Here is a 27,880-nt window from a genome sequence, read left to right as displayed (position 1 = left end):
TTTTTCTTTTTTATACCACAGAACATACGGTTTCACTTAGCAGTTTAAAAAAATTTTTTTTATTTCTATTTGTTCTGCTAGTTCAAGTTCATTTGGGACAAGTTTTCCTAGATAAATTTGTCTAAATTTGATTGTGGAAATTAATTTGGAATATGGCTGAAAATACTGAATATTATATTCTTTTTATCTAATTCAGAAATGAGAAAAGGTTGTTGTTAAGGAAATTATGTATGATTTCTTAGTAAATGAGTGACAGAGATAAGACAGGGACTTTAGCATTTCCTGAATTCTAGTCATGTTCAGTAGCTTTATGGTCTCATTTATAATATTGTATCCATGACAATTTTTACATTAGATTTTTGCAAGTTTCATTATTTGTATAGAGGGATTATGGTCAGGATTTTGGGGGGATTGCATATTTATCTATAAATAATCTAAAGCAGTGTTTTTCTAACTTTTCCGTTAAAATACGCTCAGTCTGCGGTTGTCCAGAGCAACTTGTTACAAAAAGGACATTTTTTTCTGAGGACTCCTCTATCTTGAAAAAAATGAGAATTTTGCATTTTGCTCTGTAATCTATTTATGTTTTTAACAAAGTGTAGGCGATTTTACTACAGTCTTTGATGGAATTGACATTCCAGAAAGGTGCCTCTCCTGATTATTTGTTGGCTTCAATTACTCCCTAGTTCAAGCTCTGTGCTCCAAAGTGTACATGAAAACCCAGTGCAAGAATCCAGGAATTAGTGAATTACAAAGGAATGTTTCTTTCTGAGAATGGTGTGCTTCTCCGCTGGAGGGCAACAGGTGTGCTGTCTCCAAAATCCCTAGGTTTGCTTTGCCACCAGAGTGAGATTTTAGAAGTTGCACCTTAACTTTGGACTCAGCAACTGACTTAATTTTTTTTTTTTTTTAATGACATTTGCATTGTCCACCTGTTGCCTCCTTTTCTCTTTGAACTTTTTTTTTTTTTTTTTTAATCTCTGACTCTCTTTATAGGGCCCTCTACAGGTTGCTAGCTCATGACTGCCTTGAAGTTATTTTGCATGTTTACCTTTATGTTTGGAAAAGAAGCCAGGCGGTTTCTAGGCAGATTTGGGGCAAATTCTGACATTCAACTTAATTATCTGAAACAGTGTTTAGGTCCTAGACAGATTGTTTCATTTGACTTTGCCTCATATGCAAAATCAGTATATTGGAGCACTGTCTCTGTTAATGTTTGGTCAATTAACTTTTTTGGTAAATTCTAATTATTTGACAATTCTTTAATGTTCTATACTAAAGTTTAAAGCAGAATTAATTAAAATCCACCTTTATAATCAGTGTAGTTTTTTGTTTAACTTAGAAACTTTATTAAAATAGTCATATGAAGTCCTTGTTAAACTGCATGCATCAGAAGTCAGTGCTTGTTGCTTTAACACAGTGCTTCTCCACAGAGGAGAAAACCATCGATCTTGGATGTTAGATCCTAATGTAGCTGATGGCCTGAAAGAACCTGACCTGTTTCTTTACGTGGTATAGTTGTATTCAGTTGAATTTTAGTGCTATCTTCTGAATTATCCCCAAATAAAGTACTTGATTTAGGAGTGCTTTCAAAGTTAACCTGTAACTTTAGTTATTGTTCTTATTACTAACACAGTTTTTCTTCTCAAAGAGTTATTGAATCACTTCTATGGTGAAATGGTAAGGTTAACGACTTTATGTAAATTTGGAAGCCTATCTCTAGTATGAAGAAAATTATCTTGTTTTTAGGTGCGATTGAAACTAAGGAATGCCATGCATTCTTATAATACTTTGCCATTTACAAAAGTTTTTTACATGCCTTAAGTTGTTTAATCTTACTGAAAGTTTGCTACTGGACTGAGTACATAAGAACATATATTTGGAATTAGTTGAGACCTCCATTTAATGAAAAAAAAAATACTGATTTTTGAGCCTTTACTGTCATTGTACTCACTATGAGGATTTTCTTTTACTTACTTTTAGCTAAGTCTTGATACTTGTGAAACTGTGAAATAGGTAGTATTTTTTGGGTTTAATACCTTTTATCACGCTTGTAGTTCTTATTTGTCAAGTGAGTAGCCTGTTTCTGTTGAGGGGATGTAACTCTGGAAGGCAGGTGATGCAAGGGGGAAATTGAGAATTGGAGACTGACCTCTGATCCCAGCTTGTAGGGTTTAGGGTAGAATTCTAACTTCTCTCTTGGCCTCCCCTCATTTTTGCCCTAATAAAATTTGGAGGTTTAATTGGATGAACTTCCATATTCCTTCTATGTCCAAAATTCTTTGATTTAAATTTCTTACCTTTGGCTCAGTTCATTCTGGCTTTCTACTTAATATTTAGCTGGTTAAATATTAACATGAGAGCATGTACCAATTTCAGTTTTAAAGATGTTTCTTTCATGTTATAATTTAATGTATTAAATAGATTGATGCATTCATTTCTGTGATATCTGGAACAGGATCTTGAGCTTAATAGGTACTCACTAAAATTTTGTTGAGTAAATGTATCTTTACTTTTTTATGTGGCTTTGGATTTAAAATGTAAATAATCTTTTTCAGAATTAGAATATGTTTATAGGGAGCTCAAAGTATTTTTTTTTTTATACTTTTTTTTTTTTTTTATTTTTTTGACAGAGAGAAATCACAACTAGGCAGAGAGGCAGGCAGAGAGAGAGGAGGAAGCAGGCTCCCCGCGGAACAGAGAGCCCGATGTGGGGCTCGATCCCAGGACCCCGAGATCATGACCTGAGCCGAAGGCAGAGGCTTCAACCCACTGAGCCACCCAGGCGCCCCTCAAAGTATTTTTATGGGTAGTGTTATTTGAGTTTATGAATGAAAACATTGTTTGCTGGAGTGGATAGGGATTTGAATTTTGAATTAGGGAAGAGGTGCTGACCTTGTCTCATATTTTAATTCTGAATTACGGAACTTTGGAAAATAGCTTTAATAGTTAGATTTATGAAGTAGGCACTACTCTCTCCTTTTTACAGAGCAGAAACTGGGGCTTATAGGTTGAATACTTTGCCCAGAGTAACGCAGCTGGGCAAAGTAAATGGAGGGCTGATAATTAAAGGAGGCAGATAAAATCTAGGGCTACCCCTGCATCCTATACTCGTAGCTACCACACTATACCCTTTATTCATTTTTTTCAGCTGATTCTTACAAAGTGTCACCTTTTGCAAGGCTCTGGACTAGGTCCCTGGGATGTAATGATGCAATGATAAATAACAGAAACTGGGACCTTGTTCGTTTGAAACTAAATGGTTTAGGATGTTCTCTTCTGAGATAGATAGATAGATAGATAGATAGATAGATAGATAGATATATATTAAATTTTAGAGAGAGAGGGCTTGTGAGCACAAGTGGGAGGGGCAAAGGGAAATGGTGAGAGAATCTCAAGCAAACTCTGCCCTGAGTCGGAGGCGGGGTTTGATCCCACAACCTTGAGATCAGGATCTTAGCTGTAACCACGAGTCAGACGCTTAACCAACTATACTACCCAGGCACCCCCTGAGTTTTTATATATATATATATATATATATATATTTTAAGTGAAACAGAATAATCGAAACAAAATAATCCCTTGTCTTTTTGAGATTAGGTTGGACATACGAAGTACTGAATTTGTGATAGAACGTTCTGCTAAGAATATCTGGCTTGTTAAAAGATATATGGTGGGGGAAAAAGAGAGATGTGATGGGAAAGTTATTAGAGAATGTCTTCTTGGAATATGTTTATTGTATAGATGAGAGTTATAAATCTGAACCATAGTTCCTGCCTTTTAGCGCTTTTAGGCCAGCTTCAGAAGTGAGATTGATACATGAAAACAGTCTCAAAGGGATTACAGAAAGCACTTAAATCAAGATCAGGGTAATATAGTGCCAGTTATCTATATTACTGTTAAGTATGTAAATGATAATGGTGGTCTGGTGAAACATATCTTGAAGGAAAAATAAATGGCAGTATATTGGGGAGAGGAATGAACAGGAATGATTGTGAGGAGGGATGGTTCTCTTTTTCTAGGTGTAAAGAACATATAAAGACATGGATGGGTACAGAGTTGTATATAGAAGGGAAGGACTTTGCTGAAGAATAAATAAGGTTTTATATAATATGAATAATCAAAGAAATACAGATATTCTAAAATATGAGAAATTAGAATATTTTTTTAACTTTCAAATACAGAAAATCTAACTCAGATTGGCTGAAACATTAAAGAAATGTTTGTTGTTACATTGTTCTTATGTAGCTGGAAGTCCAAAAGTCTTGCAGATGTATTATTTGATGTAATGGCTTCAGGTTGTCACCAAGGACACAGGTTCCTGCCAGCTCTCCATTCTGCCCCCTTTGATGATGTTGGGTTAGGCTTGCTGTAGGGGGACTGTAGCATTTTGAGGTGCCGTGTTTAGCACTGTCTGAAGAAGAGGGAACTGTGTCTTCCTCATTTTGTCTTTAGGAATGAAGCTTTTCTCACAGTTCTCTCTTGCAGGCCTTCCAATGGGCTTCTGCCCATGTCTCATTGGCCAGGATTGGGTTTCATACCCATTCCTAACCAATCATTGGCAGAGAGAATGGGTTAAATTAATCCATTAGGATAAAGTAGGTATTTGAGAATGAACCACAGTGACTACTCCAAGAGTGATTTGAACAGTAAGGTGTGTATGAGTGTGTGTGTGTGTGTGTGTGTGTTCAGCCTTGACATCCACTGTGTTTCTGGGGTAAATTCTAAGAAAATGTATTTCTCAAGATTTTTGCATCTGTAGTGAGTGGCTCACCTTTGAATGTCCTTATTTGTAAAAATTGGTGCCTCAGCAAAAAGACATCTGGTTTGGGATAAGAATGTAAAACATGTTGACTGATTTAAATGCCATAAACACCGTGAACTCCCAAGTCTTTGGTTAAGCAATGAGAGAATGAGAAAGTTGGAATTCCCAGGACCCTGGGATCATGACCTGAGCCAAAGGCAAATGCTTTACGGACTGAGCCACCCAAATGCCCCCAAAATGCATGTTTTAAAATGAGCATTTCTAACTTCTGATCCACTGAAAAAATTTAGTTTATAATCTTGGTTATTTGGGGGCCTAATTTTTTTTTTTTTAAAGATTTTATTTATTTATTTGACAGAGAGAGAGAGATCACAAGTAGGCAGAGAGAGAGGAGGAAGCAGGCTCCCTGCGGAGCAGAGAGCCCGATGCGGGGCTCGATCCGAGGACCCTGAGATCATGACCTGAGCCGAAGGCAGCGGCTTAATCCACTGAGCCACCCAGGCGCCCCTTGGGGGCCTAATTTTGGCAGTTGTTTTAAGAGTTGGCAGTCTACTTACTAATCAGTAGTAAGATTAATTATTTTGTGGGTGGGTGTCTTTGAACGTAATGTTTTTAGGTATACACTGCAAGGGGCTTTGCCTTATTTGGTGTTTTTCATTCTGTTCATTTAGATTTCAGACTCCTTAGATTAGGGCTCTAGTTCGCCATCTATTGGTCTGTGTTTAACACCCTTCTGCTATATTTTTTGGAATTACTATTTATGTGGAGGTACGTATATACATTTTTTTAAAAGATTTTATTTATTTATTTGACAGAGAGAGATCACAAGTAGATAGAGAGGCAGGCAGAGAGAGAGAGAGAGAGTGAGAAGCAGGCTCCTCGCTGAGCAGAGAGCCCGATGCGGGACTCTATCCCAGGACCCTGAGATCATGACCCGAGCCGAAGGCAGCGGCCCAACCCACTGAGCCACCCAGGCGCCCCGACATTTTTTTAATCAACTAAATTTTTCTTTCCCAGGATTATAAAAAGCCAAGTCCAGCATCTCTTTTGGATGTATATACAACTCTGTATACATATATTAGTTTATTCTTAATGTAATTTGTGACTTCATTCTTAGCTGCTTGCTTTTGATATTTGAGAACCATGACTGTAATTGATAGTGTGATTTTTAAGAGTACAAATGGAAACTGATGGAAATATAGGTGTAGATGCTAGGTGCTGATGAGTTATTGTAACTTTGTGGAGGACTAAAACTGAGGGTGTTTTTTTTGACTAGCGGAAGTGACGCATACCACAGGATATTGGTTCTGGTAAGCCACAGAACAGTATTGAGCATTTCTCATCTTCCTTTTTCGCAGTAGAGCATGCCCTTTCTATCTTGCTGCATTTGATGATTTAACTGTTGGAATCCTTTTGTTGTTGTTGTTGTTGAGCTACTTAAATTCTGTGAATCCCAGAGTTCCTTTTTAAAATCTCAAAGCACTGAATTAATCTTTTGGCAACTTTTTCTTTGGTTTTAAGGGATAGTGGAATTATACTTTGTGTTATTCTTTGCATTATATTGCATAACTTTTTTGATTTAGAAAAGGTTGCATTATTTTAAGGCCCGGTTTTGGGAGAGGAATAAAATACTGTGCTGACAAAGTGGTCATGAGAAATGATCGAGTGCCACTACTTTAAATCAACTCTGGTAGGAAAGTGGGAAGTTTTGTTGTGAGATTTGGATTTCTCTACAGAGTTCTTTGTTAAACTTTTAGCACAGCAGTGAACTTCCTTTTGGTGGCGACAGGAAGCATAAATACTCATTGTGTAATGCCATTTGCCTGCTTTGGCAGATCTGCCAAGCCATGACACCCAAAACAAGACGCGTGTTTCTTACCGAAAACTACAGTTCCCAGCGGGCCCGGCGCGGGTGGGCCATCACTTCCCCTCTCGCTCCCGGCTGTCCCTTCCCGGGCTGGCCCGGCGCGGGCCCTGGCCTGCGCCTGCGCAGTGACGACGTGCGCCTTTTTTTTTTTTTTCCACCCTGGCGGCTGCGGAGCGCTGCACTGGGGCTAGTGCCCAGGCGTGCTGCAGTGTACGGAGCCAGTCGGCTAGGACAAAGGGCGGCAGAAAGCGCTTCACTGGTCAGGGAGCTTCCCACCCGACTCAGCGCGCATTTAGCCCTGGAGTAGTGTGGCACTGACGGCATTAGCTTGTTAACTACACAGTGCAAACAGTTCCTCGCTCACGTCCTCTTGCTCCGCCGCGCCTGCCCGCCTTGCCCCCTCATAGCCGCCGCGCGGCCCCGCCAGCCCCAGCGCGGAGGGAATGTGACGGCGTCAGTGCCTCAGGTTAGCCTCACCTCGGCCGGAGCGAGGGCCCGCTCCCGCCTGCCGCAGTGCCGCGTGGCGTCGCCGCACGTCTGGGAGCAGCTGGGTCCCGGCTCCGCGGCCTCCGCAGATGGAGGTGCAGAAACAGCGGCCGCGGCGAGAAGCCATGACTGAGGCGGCGGCGGCGGCGGCCGCGCCTCCTGGCGGCCCGCGGGGGCGGCGCGGCGGGCGCCCCCTGGCGGCGCGCCGGGGCGGAGCGGCCCTTCGCCGCCGCAGCCGCAGCCGGCGGAGGCGCTGCTGTCCCTCCTCCCCGTGTCCCCGGCGCTCGCCCGCTCGCTCGCTCGCTCCATTCTCCCTCCGCTTCAGATTAAAGGGGGGGAGGGAAAAGGAGCTCGGCCGCCATTTTCCCAGTGCCGCCGCCACCGCCGCCACCGCTCGCCGAGCCGGCGGGAGAACCGAGCACCGTAGCGAAGCCGACTCGTCTCACCGCGGCGGCGCGGGGGGCGGCCGGAGCGCGCTCCCCGGCCGGGAAGAGGCGTGCGGGGGTGGCGGCCGGGGTGCGGGCTTGGGCTGCAGACGGCGGCGCTTGTTTGTGCGGGGCGGGGGGGCGGCTTTACCCTCTGCCCCCGCCCGCCAGTCCTCCCGGCCGGGCTGCGGTCCCCGGCCGTGCCCAGGCCCCGCCGAAGCCGAGGAAGGCCGGAGAAGGGGCCCGAAAGAGAAGAAAAAGCGGCCGCTCCCCGCCGCCGCCGCCTTCCCCTCCCCCTCCGCCTCGCCCCCCCCCCCCCCCCCCCCCGCCCGGAAAGTCAGGGCGGCTCCGGGCGCCGGGGGGGAGGAGAGCGGCGGGCCCGGGCCGGAGCCGCCGTCGCGCGCCCCCGCCTGCCGCCGCCGGCCCTCGGCGCCCAGGCCGGGGGCTGTTTGCAAACTGCGCCCATTTTGTGGGGCTGAATCCGCCAGGGCAACGCTCCTCCATCACGTGGTAGGTGCTGCTGCTGCTGCTGCTCCTCTCCTCCTCCTCCTCTCGCTGCCCTTTCTCCTTCTCCTCGCTCTCCCTGTGGCTCCCATTTCTCTCTCTCTTTGTTAGTTGTAACTAGAAAGGCAGGGCAGGGCAGGAAAAATCCCCGGAACTTTAAATGGCCTCTCCGGGCTTCCCCGCTGCGGGTCCGGGGCTGGGAGTCGCCCCAAGGGCGGGGGTGTGCGGGGGCCCTTCCCCACCAGCTGCCGCCTCGTTCGCCAGCTTTTCCTTTGGCGTTCTATTTAAAAATGCGGCCTTAAGAACACGGTTTATTCCCGTTAAAAAAAGCCCCAAACAAACTCTGGCTGTCGCCTTGAACTTCTCTTGACTGCAGAAGGCCTTTCTCTGCTCGAAACACATCTTGCGCGTTTCACGGTGTGTATCACAACTCTGATTGTTAAGTCAGATGGTTATTTGTTTCATGTATTTATTATTTTTGTTGCCTGTATATTGAGGTCACTTACGTTTTCGGATCTAGTCTCCCTCAGGCGGACGTGTTTGTTTGTTTAAAAAAAAAAAAAACTAAAGAGGAAGAGGCATTTATTTGCTTTTAAGTGAGTTTGGGGGGCCTGTTTTCCGGCTGACTGTCTTTTGATTCTTCAGCAAATAGTTTGATTGTTTTCCATACGATAAACAACCTTACCCTCATGTTTTGCTTAAAAATCCTTTTGTTTTCCATTGTCGGAATCTCAGTGTGGTTATTTTGGAGAGACACGTTACTTAACTATTGCTTATTGATTGCCTTAGGGGAGAAGGGGTGACATGATGGCGCCACTTTAAATTGCTCTCTTTCGTCTGATTTTTTTCCTCCTTTTATTCTGGAGGTCACTGGAGCATTTTTCGTGATCTGGTAATAAAACTATATTTGAGAATGTTAACGATACAACTTGTAGGGCTAGAGTTTGGTACCTTAAGGGTCTGGAGACCGGAATCCCGAGCTCCCCAAAGTTCCGAGAAATCTTCCTAGTCCTCCTGCCTCGCCTCCCTCCCCTCCATTCACAATCCTGGTGTTGCCATCTCCTTTGTCACGTGGCTAGCAATCATTGTGTTTTTTTGTTTGTTTTGGGGTGTGTGTTTATATTTTTAAATTGTAGTCCAGAAGAACCTACCCCCTCCCCATTAAAGAGATCAAAACATTTTAGTTGTTTTAGTTTGAGAGTAGGAGAATATTTATAATACATGATAAAATTACATAATCTTTGACTTGCATAATCATGATATAGTTATAGATTGTTACTGAACTTTGTCTCTGAAGCACTTTCAAGTGTGGAAGGTAGTACATTGGAGTATGTTTGGCATTTTTTAGAATAGTTTATAGTTTTGATTTTTCCCAGCTTCTTGGGACTTTTAAGTACCACTGTTTAGAAAGGCTTAAGTGGGTGTGTTTTCCCCTCCCCCCTTCCATAAGATATGCTTGGTTCCTTTTCTAATAAACTGCCTGACCAATTTAGAAATTTTCTGTTGTCTGCAGCCATTGTCAGTTAAAACTATTTTTTTTCTCCCAGCAACAGGGAATACTTCTGAGTAATAATTATTTTCCACCTAAAAATATTTCGTTTTGTTTCTGTTGCATTTTTTGATCCAGAGAATTTTTGCTTTTAATCCTTGATGTTTAGAAGAATTATTTTGTCTGTTTCTTCATATTAGTTTTCCCAATAATTAGGTAAATTCCTATATTATGAAATACCAATTACCTTTTTCTCTTGTTTTACGTAGTTTCCTTGCCACTTTTCCAATTAAAAAAAAGTCTATAGTGAGTTAGTAAATATCTTTAAAAAAAAAAGTAAAAATGTAATATAGTGATCCTTAAGTATGTATTGATTCGTTTCCTCTTGAATATTTTTATTGGTTAGGGCCATTTTCTTTGCTAACAGTTACATCATGTCATGTGATATATACAGTGTGATGTGTAGTTCTAAAAATAAGGCAAGGTAAAAATGTTCATCCCTTGGGAATTTAAAAAATGTATTATATGTGGGGTAACTGTCCTCAGTCATGGAATTTTGATTTTAATTTCCACTTTGTTTCGCCAACAAAGTATGCAGTATCTTTGACCTTTCCGGTACTTGATGTATTTGTTAGTGATCTCATGATTTGAGGTGGTTAACTTTTTATTTCTCAAGTATGCACTATTTGGAGGGAAACATTAGATGTGACAAAGATTCTTAACATCTCTATTATGGTGAAGATGGTTTCTGTGGACTACTGCATTTAAGTATATATAAAATAACTTTTTGATTTGTGTCTTCAGACAGTTGAGAGAGTGATGAATTAATTATTGAAAGTTTGAGGTAAGGCAAGGTTTTTGGTCCTTCCACTTACATGAATCTGTTGAATGAAGAATTTAGAAGTGTCCTTGCTTCTTTCCTGAAAGCCTTATTCAGAACATTAGTATTTGACTTTTGTGCTTTACCAAAGTGAGATGTTAAATTTTTGTCTGATTTTCTTTATTCCTGCCTACACACGTAATTTCTGTGGTTAAACCTGCAGAACATTCTTTGATTGTTAGACTTATCATTATCCTGTTGGGGAAAATTCTGGAAGCTAGAAAATGAGTAAGCCTCGTTCACTTTTGAGCTTTTATCCTAAGGTGGGAAGAAAGGAAAATACTCCCATTTTTTTTCTTCTTCAAACACTGCCAGTGCTCTTTCTTCTTTAGTAATGCTACAGTGTAACCAGTGTCTTTACATCGTCTCCATTTTATTGGGTTGAGCACAGATTTTAATTGTATTTTAAGGTGAATAACAAGTTTTAGATTTGTTCTGTTTGACATAACCTGAATTATGTAATCTCTAAACATAAGGCCATTATGGGTGGTGATGCTGGTTTGAGAAGGTATTTTGGCATTGAGTGTAGTAAAGCTTAGTTGCCTTGTTATACTGGAAAAGCAGTTTTAAAATGTAAAAAACATGCTAGTCCGTATTGGATTTTCAAAGCAACCCGTTATTGAAAATCCTTTGTTTAAAGAGTAGTGCTTATTCCTCTTATATTTAGTCAGCTTCCTTGGGAGGGTTGGTAGGGGTTATTTTTTCTTGGTGAAGCTATTAAGATACAGAAACTAAGTGACTTCCTTCCTGGAGAGAGATTTTTAAAAATTAATTGATCTCCCCACCCCCAAAGCATTTCTCCCCTGAGTTTGGAAAGGAGGGAATAGTACACACTAAGTATATGCTCTTTGGTGGATTGTCCTAGAACAAATCTCATCATTGAGTGGTTTATTTAGAGTTTTCAAGCACCTTTTCACCTCCCCCTTTCTCTATATTAGGTAAGTTTCTGCCTTGATGGGTTAAACTGTTGCGTGTCTCAGGAAGCACATTTTACTTTCGTACCTTTTTACTTGATCACTTTATGAAGGAGTGCATGCAGGTGTCTCTAATAAAATGGCCCCAAACCCGGCCTGCCTGCTGTGTCAGTGCAATGAATACTTGGACCCTGTCCTTTCCCTAAAATAGGACTTGAAATACTTTCTGGAAATCTAAATTCAGCCTGGTTTTTTGAGTCTTCATGTTGATTCTGAATGTATGTTTGAATTATAGTTTCTGTCCTAATAAATGCTTATTAGCCTCTGGGCATACTAAAAGTTGTGCAAAAATACTTCTGCCTGAGTGCAGTAATTTATAATACAAAATAAGACTCTTTCGTCAGTACTTCCTATTCCCTGGAATGTGAGATCAAAATTCAGTGAACCACAATAATGGTTAGAAAGGACTGTATGAATTAGAAAAGACAAATATCCCACTCTACCAGAGGTCACAACTCAATTTTGAAGGTCACAAGAAGGGGTAGAAAGTAAGTGGTATTCGTGGGTGTCACTTGTGGATTGTGGGTCATAGGAAAAAGACATAATGTATGGAAGGGTCTCTGTTGGTTATTAGTTCAGTTATCATTTGTTCCTATATTACACCATGTGCTTGTCTTTTACAATGTAGGGTAAAATGTATAGAAGAAAATAAGCCAGTTGATGTGATTTTCTAAAAAGAACCGAAATAGGTACTTTTTTGGTGTATTAACCTTTTTCATGTCTTTGATAGAATAAAGGTAAAGGTAAAAATGCAGAGTCTGAGAGTTTGAGGAGACTTCATTGTAGAGAGCACAACGCATGAATGAAAAACAAGCTTGGGTAGTCTGAAAGAAATTTTAAGAGCATATATGAAGATTTTAAACTTTTTTATGCCAGGAGGCCTTCAACGTGGAGATGTTTAAAATTCTTGGGTTTTTGTTGTTGTTGTTGTTGTGTAGTGGTGTCTGGCAAATAGTAGCTGTTCAGTAAATGTTACCTTCTGCAAGCCTTGCTTTTCCAAGATTTCAGGCTAGCTCCATAAATTTTAACATTTGAATGCCCGATCCTCTTAGAGAGTTATTTAGCTATACATTTTATTGTTGTTGACTGTGAACGTGCCCTTTTTTCTCTAGTTCTAATTTTTTTAGAATTACAGTTGCCACCCCAAGCTTTTGAGAGTCAGGCAATGTAAGGTGGAGGTAAATTCAGTGCAGTTTTATCTAAATGTCATCAAAAACTCTGGTTCTTGTTACTTGAACAGGAGTCCCAAATGAGATCTTATTCTGAATTTTAAGTAAAGCATATTCTTCCCTTGTTTGGAAAAAGTTGCTCGAGTGGCATCAAACTTGATGGAGTCCCTCACCTTTTAATTTTTTAAAAAAGGAGTAGTTTAAGGTCAGAGCTGGTTAAATTCAGTTGGAGGGCAAGTGTTGAGGAATAAAAAAAGATGAATAACAATTTTGTTGTTCAGATGTTAAACCAAAAATTGCTAAAAACTGAAACGGAGGCTTTCTCTTGCTACTTGCTTTTTGGCCTTTGTGACGGCTTATTAGCACCTCCCCTAGGGGTTGTGAAGGGATAGAGGTGAAAGCTAATTTAGTTTCTGATGTTTGCTAGTAGAGAGGCTTTGTGGAAATACTGGTTGATTAAGTTGAACTATCAGGGAAGTTTCATTTAACTGTTCACATATTGCCATGGAGAACTGAGGATGTTTGAAGACCTCAAGCATATATCAAAAAAAATTGGACTGCTGTTTTTCAGTTACTGATGAATGGTTACCTCCTATTTTTCCCTTTGGCCTCCCAAGGGAATGAAAGAAGGATGTTAGTACTAACTTTTAACATTTTCCTGACATTGGAAAAGGTTTTTTTTTGTTTTTTTGTTTTTTTTAATCATTAAGTCAAAACGTTTAAGGGATAAGGTAGGTTTCAGTGAGATCCTTAGAATCTAGTCAGGGACTGTTTACTCCCCAAATCACCTGTTTGCTTTTGAATTGCTAGACCCTTCAAGCAGTGTCTGGTTTTAGGATTGTTCAGAAACACTTGTATTATTAGAGTTTGTTAGAAAGAAATGAGATTAAAATACACTTTTGTGAGCTAGATTGGTAGGAAATTTGAGTTCAGGTGATAGGGTAGAAATAGGATAAAGTCCAATAAATAGTTTCATACATAGTCATCTTTCAAAACAATTTTCTGTTTATATGTTTTTAAACAGAAATGGGATTATACTCGTTATGTGGCTTGGTTTTTTTTATGTAGCAATATATCATAGAGGTTTTTCAAATTAAGTTATGCAGTTCTTTTTAAAAAAAATAACTGTATAGTATTCTAGTGTGTCTTTAAGTTTAGGGCTTTTTTTTTTTTCTTGTATTACAATTCTTCAGTGAAAGAATTATGCATGTTTCTTTATGAGAGTATTTCTTTTGGGTAGGTTCCTAGAAGTGCAGTTACTAGGGAAATGTTTGGGTAATTGCATTAAAATATTTGATAGATACTGCTTTCAAAAGGCTTATGTAATCAAATTTAATAGTTAAAAAATTACATTTAAAAAGTTTGCCAGTCTGAGTGCAGGTGCTTGGCATTGTAAATGACTGGAACCTAAGGTAGATGAAGTCTGTCCTAGATTCAGTTGATGCCTGCTTCTCATTAGGTTGTTATCACTTTATGATCAGACATCCTGGTTAACTTCATAATGGATCTCCATCTGATGCATTTAACATACAGTTCTCAGGTTACCTAAGGTGTATTGGTCTTTTTTCTGCCAGGCTACATGTAGGGGATAGAGATAACACAAGCCAAAACCCTCTGTCTCTCTCTCTCTCTCTCTTTTTTTAAAGTGTATAATCTAGAGAAGGAGGGGGACAGTCAAGATTGGAAGTTTATATTACATTATGAGCTGTTGTCCAGGGTGTCGTGTGAGCGCGGATAAGACCCTCCATCTAGTGGGTGGAGCCAGGGATGGGTATTTCAGCTCAACCTGAAGTGGATGGGGAATACTTGATAGAGCATGTGATCTTGGAGGTGAGCCTTGAAAAGAAAGAGTAGTGTGGGCAAAGGTGCAAGGACATGGAAAGAGCCTGGAACTATAAATAAGATTCAGGTGGCTGGAGTGGGGATAAGTTGGAGAGGAGACTGACTGTAAAAAGGGGCCAGATATATGCTGTGTGGGGAGTTTGGATTCATCCTCACTCTAGAGTCCCTGAAGGATTTTTAAGAGGAGCACAGCATGTCAGATTTATGTTCTCTTTCCCCTTCCTTTCTAATAATCATTTTGGTAGTGGACGCTAGGTTGAAGGCTTGCTGAGACAGGAAGAAAGAACAGTTGGGAGATTATTACTGCCTGAATTACTGTAGTACATAATGAGGCTCTGAACTAAGGCAGTGGCATTAAGGATGAAATGAATGTGCCTATCATTCTACCTATCGAACCCTCCCTCTTCAGCCTTCCAAATTCAGTCAGAGGGCTTTTCTGGAAGCCTTCCTTGACCCCTTCAGGCAAAGCACTGTGCTTTACCTTTGCACCTACTTTCTATTCTCTTATCTTTAGCTTTGATGAAAGTGCTCCTATAGTCTTTTTATTATTTGTATGTGGCACTAGTGTATGCTTTCATGAGATATCTATGACAGATGGTACATCAGTAGTTGGGATCAGTATTCACTCACGGGGGGAATGTTGAGCAACAGGAATTGGTTTTCGATTTGGTGTTGGGGGCAGGGAATGGGTTTGGGTATGGGATTCTTGAAGTAGCTCTATGAGGGATGCTGGACCCTACTTATTCTTTAGGTTTCAACTAAGAATTGCCTCCTGTGGGAAGCCTTTTATGACTACTGACTCAGCTTGTGTGAGAGCCTGTTAATGTGGTTCCCTGGGATTTCCTGATCACTTGGTAGTGTCTGTCTAGAGTGGTCCTTGTCATTCTTGTAGGCACTTAGTGTGGTGATTTGACTGTTGTAGGCATTTTCATAAAGTGCTTATTGGAGATCATCAGTTGGTGTTCCCTCACTGACTTTCGTCTGAAGACTAATGTTCAAAGTCTGGTGTCTAGCAATTAAAGCCCTTCCAGCTTAAACCTAGCCTTCAGTGACTTTGAAAGCTTTAGATTTGAATTGGAAATCTTCCTTCGGCAGCCCGAGTAGTCGTTTGATCTTGGGCACATTACTTAACTTTTGAGCATAACCTCATCTATAAAATGAGAATAAGAGTACTTTTTATTGCTGTGAGGATTAAATGAGAGCATATGTATAAAACAGTACAATGACATAGTAAAAGGTCAGTTAATGTTAGTGAACAGTAGTTGTAATAATAACTTATCCTCCAGTCAGATCTGTGTTTCCCTTAGTAATTATAAACCCAAACCGTATTCAGTTAAAAGAAGCCTTGTGGGCATGGGAACATGTTAGGAACTAGGGTGGTGTGCAGCCCCCATTAGTTCATTTTATGATAAAAATTTTGCCTTCTATTCCATAACAAAACATTTGTTCCCACGTAAAAGAAGTACTTTCCAGTGTGTCCCATTATGTAGCTTTCAGTACTTTATCAGAGATCACTACAAAGCTGCATTCCTCCTCTCTCCCTCTTCTTGAGAAGCTGTACATGTACCACTTGCTTCATAAAAGGTGTTCTGTGGATCATCTCTCAAATCCTTTCCCATTATTTCAAGTGTGTTATTTTCTTGGTTAGAATTTCCTCATCTTTCTCTCGGCATAGCAAAGTGTTGTCTTTTGACCACTCTAGCCCAGTTAGTAAGTACCCATAGTGCTTACTGTGTTCCAAGCTTTAGATGAAGTTAGTGGGCATGCAGAAGAAGGGTGCTAAGGAACTTTGTCATCGTGGAGATAGAATTCATAAATTGACAGTTGGGGAACATTCAGATAATTTGAGTTGAGTGATGTTGACTTTAAGTGCCTTGTACAGTTTAAGCAGGAAGAGAGTGATGCGAATCTGAACAGTCTGGAAAAGTTTTTGTGGAAATGCCATGGTATTGAAGTATTAATTAAATATTGGCCTAAAGGTTAGAAGGGTATTCCAAGTGGAAGCAGCAGCATAGGCAGAGTTTATGGAGCTGGGAATCTGGGCGAGTTCTAGGTCTACTCGACTCGATCCCCTTGCTATGATCTCTATTAAATTTCATCTTGGAGAATTTGAACTCCTGAGAAAGGCTCGAGGAGCTCTTGCAGGGTAGAGAAGTGAGGTAATAAAAATGTACGGACGGATTGAAGGACCAAGGCTGTCAGGAGGTTGTTAGCATATTTTGGAGAGTGTTAATGAGACCCCAGACTGGGTTTGGGTGGATAAGGTTAGGAATGGAAAGGATATACCACCAGAATAGCCTTATGAGAAATAAATGGAGGGATTTCATCATGAAGGAGATGAAGGTACGAAAGAAAAAGAGTCTTCTGTCTTTAAGAGCCTTCACATTTTTGTTCGTGTCATTTATTTGGCTCTCCTGCAAACTTTAGCCTCTTCCAACTTCTGTATTTCAGCTTGGAGGAAGCATGGCTGATTGTGCTGTGGTGACCACCTTAGTTTCCCTCCTTGCTGCACCCTGTCTGGAGTTGCAGCAGCTTCATTGGTGCTCTTCACCTTTTTACTTCCTTATAATCCATCCTGCCCGCCTGGTCTCAAAAGCACAGTTCCTATGTGTCACTCCCTGTTTGAAAAACCTTTAATTACATTCTGCTGCCTTTAAATGTGAGTAAAGGCTGGCTATTCGAGGTTGTCCATTAATGATCTGGCTTCAGACTGCCTTTCCACTTTTTTCTGTACTGTTTCCTCCGTTAAAATATGCTTTATATTTCAAGCAAATTGATCCTTTCTTTTAGCTTCCAGGATGTCCTATGTTTTCCCACAGCCTTGCCTTTTCCCATGCCATTCCCATTCCTTTCACTGGAATGTCGCATTACCATTCTCTTGCCTTAGCCTTTTGCATGATGACATTTTAGCTAATTTTCAAATTTAAGTTGAAATTGTGACAACCTCATGGATCCTTCCCTAACCATCTTTCCTCCTGTTATTTATTTACTTTGTGCAGATTAATGAGGTAATGGTGGGGAAGAGGCTAATAGAAGCTGCATTATGGGCAAACTTTTCTTTCTCATCTGATTTGTGCTTCTGTTTCCAATGAAAGTGTGGTTTGTTGGCCAGCCAAATCGCCAGACCCCTCCCCTTGGGTCTCTGCAGCTTATCAGCATTTTTGCAGAGTGGGTGCTGCTGGATTGTTCCATAACCTGGCGTCCTGTGTTGGGAACTGTAAAGGAATAAGGCAAGGTTTTCATTTGTAGATGGGGAGTTAGTTCTGACTTGTGGTATTTGAGGCAACTGGATATGTTTTGCTTTCTAGAAAGAGAACTTTTATGTGGACAATAGTTTTAAAAAAGTACATCTATCGGTATGTATAAAGTCTGTATCTAGGCAGTAGTTTTCTATTGGAACATGTGATTTTGCCCCCTAGGGGACATTTGACATGTCTGGAGGCAATTTTGGTTGTCGTAACTGGTAGGTGGGTGCTGCTGGCATCTAGTGGGTGGAGCCAGGGATGCTGCTAACTCTCCGACATCACACAGGAGAAGCCCTTCCCCCACCACAAAAAATTATTTGGCACAAGATGGCAATAGTGCTGGGGTTGAGAAACTGCCCCAGGGGTATATTTTTGCTTCTCAGCTGCTACTTGTGTTAGGTGGAAGTTTTTCTTTGAACCTGTATTTCAGTTTAGACCAACAGAGACCCTGAAGGTCACATAGTTGAACTTTATCCCAACTTGTATCCCTCAGGACAGGGTTCTGCAAGATAATAATAGGTGTAATGAGGGGGGAAAGTGTTCATTCGGTTTGATAAAGGCAAATATTTAAGTATTCAGTCTGATGAAGTGCATTCGGAATCTCCGTCAGGACATTTTTTCCCAAATGTGTTTTCCTGCTGAACCCCTCTTACATCTTCCAGTCCCCAAAATACTTCTTGGAACTCGGGGGGAACCATGAGTACCTAGCTCAGTCTTCTATAGCCCTTTTTTAGAGGGTCTCTTCAAACTTACTCAGGATCTGAATTAATGTCAGTGACAGCAGGTACATTAGCTCATCTGTATTTATGTGTCAGGTTGTGGTTTATTACATGAACTAAAAATTGGGATATTTTAGGTTTCTTTATTCTGAATGTGTAGTACAACTTTATTGTCTGTCCCCACTAGTAAATTGGAAGTTATAATCCCATGCTGAAACCTATTGCCCAGGTTGTTATGAGGATTAATAAGTTAATTATAGCTTCTAATGCTTTGTATTTGGAGAAAGGTTATTTATCATAAGCTGTTTTTGTAAAACTGCTTAAGTTTGAGAGTCTTTTTCTGCTTTAGATTGTTGAAGAGAAGCTTTTGGGTTTCAGGTGGGATGGGAATCATTGCTTTAATGAACATTTTACTCAGTATGTTAAGTTTATGAAAGTTACTGTGGCATTTTGCCTTACTCACATTTTTTGGTTAAGAATGTATTTTTGATTTATTTATTTATTTATTTTTTTTGCTGCTTTTTATTATGCAAGTAATACATGCTTAATGGTGGGGACATTATATATACTAGAAAACAAAAGACAAAACAATCTTACCATCAACTTTCTTTAAACAAAAATGAGCCAATAGTATGAATTTTATTTTTTGTAACACCTTTTTATTTTTTCATTTAACAGTGGAGCAAGCACTTTTTCAAGTCAGTAAATATAGTTCTATATTATTATTATGGTTGCATAGTATCCCATTGTACGGCTGTTGCATAATTTAAGCAAATTATTGGGCATTTGGTTTGCTTTTTATTGTAAGCAACATCATGAAGTATTAAAAGTAGCTCTAGGGGTGCCTGGGTGGCTCAGTTGGTTAGGCATCCAACTCTTGATTTTGGCTCAGGTCATGATCTCAGGGTTGTGAGATCAAGCCTGGCCTGGGGCTCCACCCTAGGTATGCAACCTGCTTAGGATTTTCTCTTTCCTGCTCCCTCTGCCCCTCCACCTCCCCCAAAAGTAAATCCAAACATATAGCAAAAATCAAGGAAAAGTTCTAAGCTTTGGAACTTGATGGCAGTTGCAGCTAATATCAAGTGCTGACTGGATTTGCCATGTCCATTTTTATATGCATGGGTCCCCAAGTACAGTGATGTTTTAGGGAACTATTTACTTTATGTTTTTCTTGTGCATTAAAAAGTCTTACTGAAATTTATTCCTTTTAAATTTGCTTTTTGTTGGTAGGTTTAATAATAGTGCAAATAATCGGTGTTTGTGTCTGGCACTAGGCTAAGTAATCGAAAGTATTTTGTTTAATCGTCAAGCAGCCTTGTGTGGTAGGCTGTGTCATTTGCAGATGAGGAAATTGAGGAACACCATCAATAATTTAAATGAGGGTAGAGCCAGAATGTGAAGCTGGACCTGTTCCCCTTACATACAGAGTGAGTGCCTTTGGGGGTAATATTGAATCTCAGCATAGTAGTTCAAGTCAGGAAAGGGGAAGGATGAAGACTTCAATCTTTTTTTTGTTTTTTTAAACACTATTGTTTTGATACAGAAAGATAAAGATTTAGGAGTTAGGAATGGAATTCCTTCTGAAGAGGTTGCTTTTCCCCTTCGTTCCTTTTCACCCTCCCTACTTATGTAGATGATTGTTTTAGTAACTACTCTTTCCAGTGCATCCTGTGGGGATATGGAGACCAAGGAGAGCATGTGTAAACAAAATAAACTCTGCCTTTGAGATGTACATGATTAATGTCAAGTTCACAGGTGTACTTTCAGAGGGTCAGAGAAATCTTTAAAGAGTTGGGATTTGAGCCAGCAGATTTTTAAGTTGTAAAGTTTAAGGAATTGTATAATTCTAAAATAACTTTGGAATGTTTACTGCTTAAGTACCTTCTGTGGTGTGATGTTAATTATGACCCTTTTTATGTGTGCTGGGTGAGCCTGGGTTTTCCTGAGTAAGTTTAGTGTAAGCTATGTAACATCTGTGTCCTTGCCTGGGCCCCTGTGGGGAGGTTGTTTCCTGCAATGGCTGAGACTTACTGCAGAGCTCTGGGTTAGTAGAGTACAAGCACTCACAAGTACTCTTCTCATAGGTTGTATTGATCATCTGATACAGATAACATGCCTTCCTTCTTTGCTATTATCAACTGTGTATTGATGTCCTTTCAAAAGAGGAGACATTCTTGATGGGAAAGACCTGATAGTGATTTTTGTGTTTGGGAGAAGATCCTTTGCATGTTATAAACCCAACTCAGTGTATTTTTGAACAAATAACGAGAACATTGGTTCAGTTGCTATTTGGTTTGTAGCACAGCTGTTTATACTATATTAGGAATTATTACTAAATTTAAAATCAAATAGGGAAAATGGACATAGAACAGTTTGTGACACATAGAGTGCCATATGCCAGAAACTCCCTAAGGATAAAGCTCTTTTTAAGCCCCAGAAGATCTAGTTATTTCATAGGATGTTTATTAAAATACAGTATTAGAACAAGAAACTTTTGGTAAATTACATAGAGAAATAGACATATTTGACTTTTAAGTATACTGGTATTTGTATAGATGGTTTTCTCAGTCATTTGCTTAAATATTTCAATATTAGTAATTTGAATTGTCATACTTTAAAGAATCTTAGTGTATTCCCTAGGGCCTGTTTTCCGGTGTTGGTATTGATGTAGAGATAAAAAATGTTTGACTAAATTGGAAGTTGCTCTTCTTTTTTTTTGATTGGGGAGGAGGTTGGCTTAGTTCAGTGATACACAAATTTTTTGGTTTCAGGGCCCTTTTTTATGCTTTGAAAATGTTGAGAACCACAAAGTGCTTTCTTGGGTTATCAATAGTTGCTGTATTAGAAACTTTGTGAAATTTTAAAAATAACTATTTACTGATTTTAAAATGACAGACCCATTACATATTATGAAAAATAACTTTCTACCAGAGCAGAAAAATTTAGTGAGTGGTACTTTATATTTTTGCAAAACTCTTTAATGCCTGGCTTCATAGAAAACAGGTTCTCATATCTGCTTCAGTGTACATTCTGTTGTGATAGGTTGAAGTATATAAAGAAAATCTGGCATCACACAGATAGGTAGTTGAAAAATAGAGGAATATTTTAATAGCCTTTTTAGATAAATGTGGGTATTCTTTGACACTACACCCATACTTGACAATTAGTAATTTCATAAAGGTTAGTTGCACTGTAGAATCAAAAACTGCGTCAATGAATTTTTTTTGTATTCTGTTACATTAGAACCCGTTGGTTGCATTTGCTTTTACCTTTGCATGAGTTTCCAACAAACATTAGTCATTTGGTTATTCACTTGAGTTATGCAGATCTCCCAGATGTTGACACATACCATTGCGTGGTACCAAAAATTTCATATTCACTGATAATTAGAAGTAACCTGTTTAGTTGGAAATAAGCTTTTTAAGTATTGAGAAAATGTTTGAGCTTGTGGTAGATAGATACAAGTTTCCAAAATACTTATTTTTGCTTGAAAACTCAGATTTTATCATAGGCAACAAACATCAGTGGTTTTCCTTGAAGTGACAGGTTCACTTTGTTCATTTTTGAGAAAATATCTGCTAACTATTCAAGTCTGAATAACCATAGTTTGTCAGTTGTTCTGCCAAGTAAAAATAGTGTTCTCTGAAAAATGCTTCCAGTTCAGCTTGCAAATCAGTTGTATAATGCTTTCTCTGAGACTTCTTAAAGCGTAAAAGTTGCTTTATGTATACTTTTCTATTTAAAAATGTATACTCAAGAAGGTATGTACTCAAGATTGGAGATTTAAATAATACTCAAAATTTCATCAAAGACATTGTTCGATGGAATGAGGTTTGTTTTTTTTTTAACTGTAAATGAGTAGAGCATACAGTGACCAATGACTATTAGTACATTTCGGTGCCTCTGCCTTGATTTATGTGAATGTACCCACAGTTTTGCTCAGCCTTGTTTTTGTACCCTCATTGCAAACTTCTGTGCAGTAAGAGACAAATGATGTTTTACTGTTAGTATGAAAATAGCTTTGGTCTTGTGGACCCCTGAAATGCAAGCTCCTAAGAGGTTTGTAGACCATGCTTTAAGAATAACCGGCTTTTAACCTCTGTGTTTATAGCAGCATTATTTGCAATAGCCAAGATACAGAAGCAGCCCAGGTGTTCATTGACTGATGAATGGGCCAAATCCTTTCATATCTGCGGCATATATATACAATATTCAGCCACGAAAAGACTGAAATCTTGCCTTGGCAACAACATGGATAAGAGCTAGGGGGTATAATGCAAGCAAAATAAGTCCATCAGAGAAAGACAAATACCGTATGAATTCACTCATCTGTGGAATTTAGGAAACAAGACAAATTAAGCAAAGGGGAAAAATAAGAGACAAATCAAGAAATACTTTTTTGTTTTTAAAAAGATTTTATTTATGACAGAGATAGCAAGAGAGGGAACACAAGCATGGGGGTGCTAGAAAGGGAGAATCAGTCTCCCCACTGAGCAGGGAGCCCGATGACTTGAGCTGAAGGTAGTCACTTAATGACTGAGTCATCGAGGCGCCCCAGGAAACACTCTTTTTTTTTTTTTTTTTTTTTTTAAAGATTTTATTTATTTGACACAGAGAGAGAGATCACAAGTAGGCAGAGAGGCAGGCAGAGAGTGGGAAGCAGGCTCCCTCCTGAGCAGAGAGCTGGATGTGGGGTGATGTGGGCCTTGATTCCAGGACCCTGAGATCATGACCCCAGCCAAAGGCAGTGGCCCAACCCACTGAACCACCCAGGCACCACCAAGAAACACTCTTAATTACAAAGAACAAGTTGATGGTTATCAGATGGAAGGTGGATGGGGGGGATGGGGGGATGGGTAAATAGTTGATAGGGATTAAGAAGGGCACCTGTTGTGATTGGCACTGAGTGATGTATGGAATTGTTGAATCACCTAGTTTTATACCTAAAACTAATATAACATCGTGTTAACTACACTGGAATTAAAAACAACTTAAAAAGTAGTTGGCTTAGCTCTTTATATAAATTTCCTTTTGCTCTCAGACCAGATAAGTCCAAGGTGATATATAGAAGAGGCAAATGACCGAGGTTTTTAGCTTGGACTACTAAATGCAAGCAGTGCCATTACCTGAGATAATAAAACAGGGTGAAGAGTGTATTGGAAGAGGAGAGTGAATTTTGAGTTTCAGGGAGCTAGAGGATCATGGGGGTGGGAATGTCAGTTTGTGAAGCTCAGCAATTTTTCTGAGCATTAGGAGGCCTTGCTATACCAGGTGGTTATGACCAGGGAAGTGAGTTGAGAGAGAAGAGGGCAGAAGGGACCTTGGTGTCAAGGACATCAGGAAAGGAGGATTTCAAGAAGAATGAGGTGGTCAGCACTACCTAATGCTTCAGAGAAGTCCCATAGGATGGGGATTGAGACTTGACCAGTTGGATTTGATAATGAGATTACTAATGCCCTTTGCCAGAGCAGTAGGATTAGAAGCCAGATGATGAGTAAGAGTGCAGAGGCAGCTGTTTATATTATCCTTTCGAGAAGTTTTTGGGTAAAGGGGGTGCCTGGCTGGCTCAGAGGAGCATATGACTTGATCTTGGGGTCATGAGTTTGAGCCTCACATTGGATGTAGAGATTAATTAAATAAACTTAAAAAGTTTTGGGGTAAAGGAAAAGAAATATGTTGGGCAATTTCAGAGGTGGGCTGTACTGAGGACAGTGAAAGAAGAGAAATTGGATGAAGCAAAAATACAGGTGTTATACAGTTTGTCGGGTGAGCCGCCCTTCAGAGAAGTGAGAAGCTGATGAGCGCTGGATTCTCTGGCTAGAGACATGCACAGACCTATTTAGAGTACAAGCTTTTTGGTAGGAATTCTTTTCTGTTTAACTGCTAAGTGTTTGGTTTGATACATTTGCTTTGTTTTATTCTTAAAGATTGATTTATTTTAGAGCGTGAGAGTGAGAGCCTGTGGACAGGGTTAGGGTTAGAGGGAGAGAAGCGAAGGAGCTTGATCCCACCACAACTGTGAGATTGTGACCTGAGCTGAAATCACGAGTCAGCTGTTCAAGCGACTGAGGCACCCAGGCGTCCCAATACATTTGCTTTAAATCCACTAATTTCAAGAAGTTTTATAGTGATTTTTTTTTTTTATGCAGATGATTTAACTTTAACAGTCTGATTCCTTCAGAATGGAACTTCTGTTTTGGCTATTTTCAATCTTTGGTAACAAGTGACAAAGAAGAAGGGTGGAATTCTTTCTCTGTATAAGGATTGTCAACCCCTCCCCCCATATTTGAGTGTTCGGGTACCCAGAATAGTCATAGTGTTTTTCTTTCTGGAGGCAGAGTTTGGATTATAGCCTCAAGTTGTGTTTGTATTAAAAGATGTGAGTTGTTTTCTAATGTGCATATATTTCTAACTTCCTTTTCTGTTTTTCTCTTTTAGTCCGTTCTCTGGGGAGGCAGTAAGGGGCCGAGGAGCTGGCCTTGGCACCGGGAGAGGCTGGACTTCCTGTCTCTCTGTGCTGAATGGCTGCGATGGCGCCCGCTCTCACTGACGCAGCAGCTGAAGCACACCATATCCGGTTCAAACTGGCTCCCCCATCCTCCACTTTGTCCCCTGGCAGTGCCGAAAATAACGGCAACGCCAACATCCTTATTGCTGCCAACGGAACCAAAAGAAAAGCCATTGCTGCAGAGGATCCCAGTCTAGACTTCCGAAATAATCCTACCAAGGAAGATTTGGGAAAGCTGCAACCACTGGTGGCATCTTATCTCTGCTCCGATGTAACATCTGTGCCCTCAAAGGAGTCGTTGAAATTGCAAGGTGTCTTCAGCAAGCAGACAGTCCTGAAATCTCATCCTCTCTTATCTCAGTCCTATGAACTCCGAGCTGAGCTGTTGGGGAGACAGCCAGTTTTGGAGTTTTCCTTAGAAAATCTTAGAACCATGAATACGAGTGGTCAGACAGCTCTGCCACAAGCACCTGTAAATGGGTTGGCTAAGAAATTGACTAAAAGTTCAACACATTCTGATCATGACAATTCCAGTCCCCTCAATGGGGGAAAACGAGCTCTCACTTCATCTTCTCTTCAGGGGGGTGAAGTGGTGGCATCTGAAGCTGGGGACTTGAAGGGGGGTATGACCAATTGCACTCTTCCACATAGAAGCCTTGATGTAGAACACACAACTATATTTAGCAATAATAGCACTGCAAACAAATCTTCTGTAAATTCCATGGAACAGCCGGCACTTCAAGGAAGCAGTAGATTATCACCTGGCACAGACTCCAGTTCTAACTTGGGGGGTGTCAAGTTAGAGGATAAAAAGTCTCCCCTGTCTTCCATTCTTTTCAGTGCTTTAGATTCTGACACAAGGATAACAGCTTTACTACGGAGGCAGGCTGATATTGAGAGCCGTGCCCGCAGGTTACAGAAGCGCTTACAGGTTGTGCAGGCCAAGCAGGTGGAGAGGCATATACAGCATCAGCTGGGTGGATTTTTAGAGAAAACTTGGAGCAAACTGCCAAACTTGGAATCCTTGAGGCCTCGGAGCCAGTTGATGCTGACTCGAAAGGCTGAAGCTGCATTGAGAAAAGCTGCCAGTGAGACCACCACTTCAGAGGGACTTAGCAATTTCCTGAAAAGCGATTCGATTTCCGAAGAATTGGAGAGATTTACAGCTAGTGGTATAGCCAACTTGAGGTGCAGTGAACGAGCATTTGATTCAGACATCACTGACAGTAGTTCAGGAGGAGAGTCTGATATCGAAGAGGAAGAACTGACCAGAGCTGATCCCGAGCAGCGCCATGTACCCCTGTGAGTAAAACCCATGCGTAATGTTGGTCTTGAGAAGTGTTAGGACAAGGGAGGAAGAATTAGTGAATACCCATCATGGGGATATTGGGGTTCTTTTTATATAGGTGCCTATGTTCCATTTGTCTTTTTTTCTAAGTTTAGGTATGTGGTTGCATATTCTTGCTAGTGAAGAAATGAAAGATATTTCTGGCAGAGTGTTGTGTTGCTGTAGATGTTGTTTCTTAAGAAAAAACCCAGAAGCCATCCTATTTGTAAAACTGTGTACTTCTTTCAGAGTAAAGTTAGATTTCTTTTGAAACTGTATGTAGGGTATTTTTTGTAAGTCTGGCTTGACTTCAGATTCTCTTATTTCTAGTTAAGTGGGGACAGAAGTTTTCTTGACTTCGTTAACATTTCCGGAATTTATAATTGCATTCATTCATTCATTCATTTATTTTTAAACAAAAACTCCACCCCCAACATGGGGCTTGAACTCACTCTCCAGGGTTCAGGAATTGTGTGTTCTACTGATTGAGCCAGCCAGGGGCCCCATAGTTGCTTTTAGTTAAACTTTTCAGCAGAGAATGTACCCGGTTTTCAGTTTTAATGCTTGAGGTTTCCTTACATTTTAAGGACTATAAATCAGAAAATGCTTCGGAGTATTTTAGGTTACCTCCAAGTACAGTCTACTTTAACAACTTGATTTACTACCTGATTACTTCCTCAGAGAGCCCATCTTTATCAGATTTGAATTTTATTATTTTTTTTTTTTTTTTTAGTTAAATTTAATGTACTGACGTATTTGGGATAAAATTTTTCTGGTTTTTCCAAATCTGTTTCCAAATCTGTTGTTGTTTTCCAAATCTGTTCCAAATCTGCACGAGCTTTGGCTGGCACTCCAGATTGGCCTGGTGAATCCAGGGGTATTTTACTCATGTCCTTTCCTCTTCTAGTGGCTCCTTACCGATCAACAAGTATAGTATATCTCCTTAAAAATAAAGCAGTCTGCATTTGTCTACTTGTGATAAGTGTTAGACATATGAGAGAGGGAAGCACGAGATGTTGGGAAAGAAGGTCAGGGGAGTTGACTAGTAGATCCTCTTTCATTTCCCTTTTTGGGCCAGGGATGTTACAAAGGTTAGATTGAAAGTAGGCTGAAATAGGTGGTTATGTTGGAATATTTAATTTTTCCTTGCCTGTAGTAAAAAAGTGAGATTTTCACTGAAGAGTCTGTTGGAGACAGCCATGCTTTTAAGCATAAGTAAATCTCCTTTTTTCTCAGTTTTGTTTATAGTATTTACATGGACAACTGTGCTTTATCTGAATGTGAAGTTTCTATTTCATGGCTTATGTTTATATTTCAAGGGAAAAGTCTGGATAATTTTGCTGAATTTCTTCCTTGTAGACCTAGTTCATTTTCTTTCATTAGCTTACTGTGGTTGAGAGTGCACATCTGTATTCACATCTAAAGCAGATACATTTCAGAGGCTTGGTTATCTTTCTTTAAATGGATTAATGACTTAAACCAGCTTGCAAATATTTGTGGCGGTATCCCACTGACTTTACTGCATTAGCCACTGCTTTAAAAAAAAAAAATCTTGGTTAATGTTGAATATTTTGTATCTTAAGAGTAATTTCATGAAACGTATTGTAGTTGATCCATTTTAAGTTCATGTACTTCTTTTGTATATTTGAGAAAAACTAGAATCCATAAGCTTACTGTTTT

The 27,880-nt window shown here is 40.1% G+C and overlaps 1 protein-coding gene across 5 annotated transcripts in view; it reads left to right on the top strand.

The window, feature by feature from the left end:
* Positions 1-27,880, top strand: part of KANSL1 (KAT8 regulatory NSL complex subunit 1) — a 182,886-nt gene that overhangs the window by 20,721 nt on the left and 134,285 nt on the right. For 3 of the 5 annotated variants that reach the window (XM_045984617.1, XM_045984616.1, XM_045984615.1), the window contains one exon: positions 24,804-26,175. In XM_045984617.1, coding sequence (XP_045840573.1) covers positions 24,887-26,175 — 1,289 coding nt within the window. In that variant the 5' untranslated portion in view covers positions 24,804-24,886. Of the gene's footprint in view, positions 1-7,442; positions 8,054-24,803; positions 26,176-27,880 lie in introns of those variants that run through there. The other 2 variants (XM_045984618.1, XM_045984614.1) reach the window with 1 other exon arrangement.

Source organism: Meles meles, chromosome 18 (assembly GCF_922984935.1).
Source record: "Meles meles chromosome 18, mMelMel3.1 paternal haplotype, whole genome shotgun sequence".
Lineage (NCBI taxonomy): Eukaryota > Metazoa > Chordata > Mammalia > Carnivora > Mustelidae > Meles > Meles meles.
This window is presented reverse-complemented; position numbering and strand designations above follow the sequence as displayed.